Raw genomic sequence first — 6,298 nt, forward strand, 5'->3', positions numbered from 1 at the left:
GACATAATGTCCTTATTTGCTCAATCTTTTTATGGCTACCTTTATGTCTTTATTTCTTAACGTATATATGATGGGATTTAGGATGGGTGTGATAGCAAAGTCAGCAATGAACAGGTATTTATCAACTGACGATGTGGGGAAAGGCCATACATAGAGAAACATGCATGGAGTGAAAAATAGAACCACCACAGTGATGTGAGCTGACAGAGTGACAAATGCTTTGGATAAGTCCCCTGAAGAACGTTTCCAGACAGTGACCAAAATAAAGATATAGGAAAGGATTAGCAGGAAGAAGGTGCCCATGCTCATGAAGCCACTGTTGGCAGCAATAATAAACTCAAACTTGGCTCCATCTGTGCATGCAAGTTTTATGATCCTGGGAAAGTCACAGTAAAAGCTGTCTACTTTATTAGGACCGCAAAAGGGCAAGTTTATAATGAAAGCAAACTGGGACATAGCATGGATCACCCCAATGACCCAGCCAGCAATTACAAAAGAAACACATATTTTAGGGTTCATGATGTTCAAGTAGCGAAGAGGCTTACAGATTGCTGTGTACCTGTCAAATGCCATGGCGATGAGTAACACCATCTCCACTCCTCCCATGATGTGGATGAAGCATATCTGTGTCATACAACTTTGGAAAGAAATTATCTTGTATTCATTTAAAAGGTCTCTAATCATTTTGGGGACTGTGGTAGAGGCAACCCCCACGTCAATGAAGGACAGATTGGCCAGTAGGAAGTACATAGGAGAATGTAAATGAGAATCAAAAATTACCAAAAAGACAATGAAGAGATTTCCCAGGATGATTCCTAAATAGATCAAGGAAAATATTAATGTAAGAAAAACTTTAGTTTCCCAAGAACTAGAGAGTCCAAGCAACACAAACTCAGAAACCATAGAATTATTTAATCCATCCATTGACTTGGGCAGAAGAGCTGATTTTCAAATCACCTGAGAATAGAAAATGATTAAAAGTCAGAATCAGTGGTACAAGTGTAAATTTCCTATTTCTTGCTAGTTTTTTCTTTGGGGTACATATCCCCAATTAGAAATCCTTTAATTGAATAAGAAAAAAATTAAGGATATGAAAACATTATGGTGATCAAGAGAATGATTACATAAAAAGGGAAGAAAATTATTAATATTTTTGATGGAGGTAAATGGTATTAATTCCCTTCTATTACATTTTCAGATCCTTTTATTTTACCTCTCAAGGATTTCTAGACCTTTCCCTGATCACTTACTTACGTGTTCTCCCATCTGAATAATCTCGGCTACTACTGTCAGCTTCACATTAATATTCTCACACTAAACTTGCTAATTTTCCTTAACTGAATTTATTTCAGTGGTCAAATAGAGATCTTTAGGCCAAAATTGTTTAATGCCTTTCACATTGTTTCACCTTGTATATGTGTTTTGGTTTTGTTTTTAAATTTGTGTGTGTGTGTAATTTTCCATGGAAATCAGGTGCTCAGATTGTGATTATTCATAATTTTGATTCATAACTATTATCATGGGTACATGCCTCTATATTCAATGAAAATGTTAGATACAAAGACTGAATGCTTAGTAAGTAAAAAATGTTAATTAAACAATTATAATATTAATAGATGACATGTTTTTGATGTATCCTCCATGCAAAGCTTTGTACCAAGTACATTATCTCATTTAAACCCCACAGAATTCAATTTGGAAAACTTTTTTTAGACTCATTTTACTAATGAAGAAACTGAGTCTTAGAGGGATCAAGTCAGAGCCAGGACTTTTACCCAGAGCTGTAGGACAACATGATGCATGCTTCTGACCATGGCTCTGTGATCTTGAAGGTTGGCTCTTCCCCATATACCATGGATCTTCCCTAAGGATTGATCAATTAAACTTTCAACTTTTTGCTTCCTTTTACCTATTTACATAGTTCTTTTTTAAAAAATCAAGTTTCTGAACTTGTGTCTCCTAATTTTCTTTCTCTTCCTAACTCCTCATTGGTGGTCCTCACTTTTTGTTCACCAGTAGGCCAAAACAATTCAGTTCCAAAATTCCTTGTTGATAGGAAGAACCCCTGGAATCTGAATACATCATACAGTAATCAATTTTTAGCATCATTTTCCTTGATCTCTCTGCAGGATGTGATAATATTTATCATGCCCTTTATTCTGTAACTCCCTTTGCTCTTGGCTCCTTGGCTTTTTTTTAATTCTTTTTTTAAAGTAATGTTTATTATTTATTATTTTTGAGGGTGGGAGGGGCAAAGAGAGAGGGAGACACAGAATCTGAAGCGGGCTCCAGGCTCTGAGCTGTCAGCACAGAGCCTGATGTGGGGCTCGAACTCCCAAACCGTGAAATCATGCCCTGAGCCAAAGTCAGACACTGAACCCACTGAGCCACCCAGGTGCCCCTCATTGGCTTTTCTAAAGCCAATCTTCTTCCCACTTCTTGCCAACAGAAATTTCATTTTTTTCTGGTAGTTGGCTTAAATCTCTAGATTATAGAAGACATCAGCTCTATCTCCAGTTGAGAGCATGATTTTTATACATGATCTATACGTGATTTTTATAAACCAGTTGCTATAAACCCATTTCCTTGGCCATGAATTAATCTAAGATAGGGCATGTGACCCAGAACTATTCAATGGTAAACTAATGTTGTTTGAAGAACTTTCCTTCCAAATGAAAAGACAAAGCTTCATGTAGAGAAGATTCTTTTCATGGTCTTGGTTTTTTGTTTGTTTGTTTGTTTTTTGTTTGTTTTTTGTTTTTGTGGGTTTTTTTTTTTTGCACTTAATGCTAATGATATGTTTAAAAGCGCAGAAACCACAAAGTTGCAAAGCCCATATAATAAAATAATACAGTAAAAATTCAGAGAGGACCTAGAAACCAAAGGCATGTTGAATCATTTAACTAAAGCTTGCAATAATGTCCCTTCAGATTTATTCTTATAATGTGAGAAAAATAAACTGTAACTTCTTTGATCCACTATAAACCAGGTTTTCTGTTAATTTGTTGAATGCAATTACATCATTTTTATAACAGCCCTTCCCTAATTATTCCTCTGCCTTTCTGACCTCTCTATACCTTTCACGAACATAGCAATCATTTTTACTCTCCTTCACCTTAACTTCTGGTGTGACTCAGAGTCTGTGTTAAGTATTTTTTTTAAGTGTGTTGACAACACCTCTTTTAACCATTCTCTCAGGAAAGTCTTCTATGCCTGTTTACCTTGGTCTGATAATAGGAAGGACTTAAAAATGCAAATTCTTCATCACATACCTCCGCCTGTATCTTTTTAAAACCCTCATAAAGATTCTCATTGCTCTGAGGGGAAAAAGATTTTATTCAATACTCGTTTACTTATTTTCACTAGTACCTACATGTTGGATTCTGAATCTGTAGGTTTATCCCTTGCTCCAGAGTAATATATGCAAAGCAGTCTGTGGTATACACAAATGCAAGTTCCATCTCCATCATCAAGTAGATATGTCAGAACCGAAATTATAATATTTTAATTTACTGCAATGACTTGATAAATATCACTACCATTCTCTCCAGTGTCTGGTGTAGATACCTGGGTAGCACTCTGTTCTTTCATTTCTAGCTCCAGTTGTATAACTTTATTCTCAACTATTTCTTATTTCATTTCCTTCTTCACTTCTATTGTCATTTTGTCCTTTACATCTGGTCTACATATTTTCCCATCTTGAAAAGGCTCCCAATTGAAAAGGCTCGTGAATGATCTCTCTGTTCCATTTTTCCCATGTCCAGTCTGTTCTACAGTCTGTTTCCATATCTGTCTATCCACAGATCAAATGATCACGTGGTTTTCCTATGTGGGTCTATCAAGAGAAAATTTTAGATCCCACAGCATATCACATAAAGACCATGAGAAGAGATAAACAATACTTGATTTCAGAGGCTATTTCTATAAAGATTATAGGGAATGAATGTACTAAACAATCACTGGATAAATTTCAAAGCTTATCCCTGATAAAAAACTCTTAGTAAAATAGGAAGGATTAAGAAATATTTTAATATGATATTTTAAATATAATTTTTAAACCAATAGTCAATGTCTGATTATAGATGAAACATTAAAATCAGGAACATGAATAAGGAAACTTGCAGAATTGTGTTTCAATAATTTACTATAGCAGAAAGAGCAAATCAAGTAATGTTCTTGAAAGGATGATATCAAAAATATAATTGTTCACAAATCCCATCTCAATAACTTGTAATTAAATGAAAAAAATAAATCAGGATTATTTTAATAAACATAATAAATAATAAATAGTAAATAATAACTTAATAAAATAAAACAATTTAGAAAGGTCTCCTTTATAAGTGAAATAATTATGCAACATATGCATTCTATTGAAAAAACGAACTTTTCTGAAACATTTGAAATGCAGATTGAAATGGAAAATGAAACCATGTAAATAGAGAAAAAAGATTCAAAGTTGTAAAAATAGCCGTTCTCACTGAACTATTTTGAGCAATAATTGCAGTTCCCATGTTTTCACTCTTATGTGGTTCCTGAGAAACTTAACAGAAGACCATGGGGGAGGGAAGAAAAAAAAAAAGAGGTTAGGGAGGGAGGGAGCCAAAACATAAGAGACTTAAAAACTGAGAACAGACTGAGGGTTGATGGGAGGTGGGAGGGAGGGGGAGGGTGGGTGAGGGTGGGTGATGGGTATTGAGGAGGGCACCTGTTGGGATGAGTACTGGGTGTTGTATGGAAACCAATTTGACAAGAAATTTCATATTAAAAAAAATAAAAAAATAAAAATAAGTAAAATAAAAAGCCAAGTGGAGGGGCGCCTGAGTGGCTCAGTCGGTTAAGCATCAGACTCTAGGTTTCAGCTCAGGTCATGATCTCACAGTTTCGTGAGTTTGAGCCCAGTGTCAGGCTCAGCACTCTCTCACCCTCTCTCTATCCTCCCCCTCACTTGCTCTGTCTCTCCCAAAATAAATAAATAACCTTTAAAAAAAAGCCAAGCAGAAATATTATGGAGCATTACAGAGTGATCTAAATGTCCATTTCAAAGTCCAGAGATATTGTGAAAAGGAAATGAAGTGGGTGCTAGGGGGTAGAAAAGAGAACACTTTCTGTAAAGGAGATTGGGATATATCATAAACCCATACTAATTAAACAATGATTGATTTAACTGAAGTTGAACAGATAAATATAACGAAACCCAGTTAAGAATGTGGTACAAATTAGGAAACTTAGTATATGATAAATAAGGCATTGGAATTAAATAGGATAATCGAAGGCTATATACTAAAATTAGAGTATTCGATAGTTAGTAAATATGAAGCTCAACATTGGAAACATAAACTTGTAAGTATCTTACCATTCTTCTTACAGCAAAGTATCTTCCAGATGCTTAGAAGGCTTAAGTGTAAAAATAAAATTGTAAGGTTTTAATAAAATGGGTACGAGTTAATTTCTAAAACTGGAGATTGAAGAGGTCTATGTTTACTTCAAATTCAGAAAGCAGATTCCATTTTTAAAAATTTTCTCCTCAACAGAATAGATAAACCTGTTGCTGCTGTAGGTTTGGGGAAGCAGTGCCTCTCATTCTCAGCTGATGGGAGATGTGAAGTGGTACAGTCATCCCAGAAGGCAGTTGAGTCATAAGAGTAAAAAATATTTTAAGTGTAATTCAGAATCCTATGTCTTGGAATTAATTGAAAGAAAATAGACAAAATGCATAATGTTATTTTACTTTAGCATTTCTTATAATAGGAAATGTTTGTTAATAAGGGACTGATTATGTGGATATATCCAGTTTTAAAAGGGTTATTAGGTGTCTACATTAACTAGCATGGGAAGATATCAGTAAGTCCAGAAAACTAGAGAGGAAAAAAAAATATTTTTACTGGGAGAGGAGAGTACAAATTACAGTTGCATGAACGGATGTTTAGAATTTGCCCCCAAATTCTACTTTAATTTGAATATAGTTTCCACACAATGTTACATTAGTTTCAGCTGTGCAGCATAGAGATTCAACATCTCTATAGGTTATGCTTTGTTTACCCCAAGTATAGCTACCATCTGTGGCCATATAGGTGGTGGGATTTTAACTAATTTTATGCTTGTTTCTTTATCTCCAACTCGACTTCCTATACTTTTACAGGTAGTATTTTTTAAAATTTAAAATCAAATGTATCAAAATTAGTTGAGAGAATCAGAACACTTATATAGGAGCCATTTCCAATATACAGCATGAGCACCAACACAGGGGCCAAACTATTTGTGTTTCTAGATGCTCCACTTACCTGCTGTGATTTGTGTG

At 34.8% G+C, this 6,298-nt stretch overlaps 1 protein-coding gene across 1 annotated transcript; it reads right to left on the reverse strand.

The window, feature by feature from the left end:
• Positions 1-12: 12 nt before the first annotated feature.
• Positions 13-924, reverse strand: LOC132669683 (olfactory receptor 4F21-like). The gene has a single exon (XM_078447695.1). The coding sequence runs from the start codon at positions 922-924 to the stop codon at positions 13-15; it is 912 nt and encodes a 303-aa protein (XP_078303821.1).
• Positions 925-6,298: the final 5,374 nt, after the last annotated feature.

The sequence above is a fragment of the Panthera onca genome, chromosome B3 (genome assembly GCF_046562875.1).
Source record: "Panthera onca isolate mPanOnc1 chromosome B3, mPanOnc1 haplotype 2, whole genome shotgun sequence".
Classification (NCBI taxonomy): domain Eukaryota; kingdom Metazoa; phylum Chordata; class Mammalia; order Carnivora; family Felidae; genus Panthera; species Panthera onca.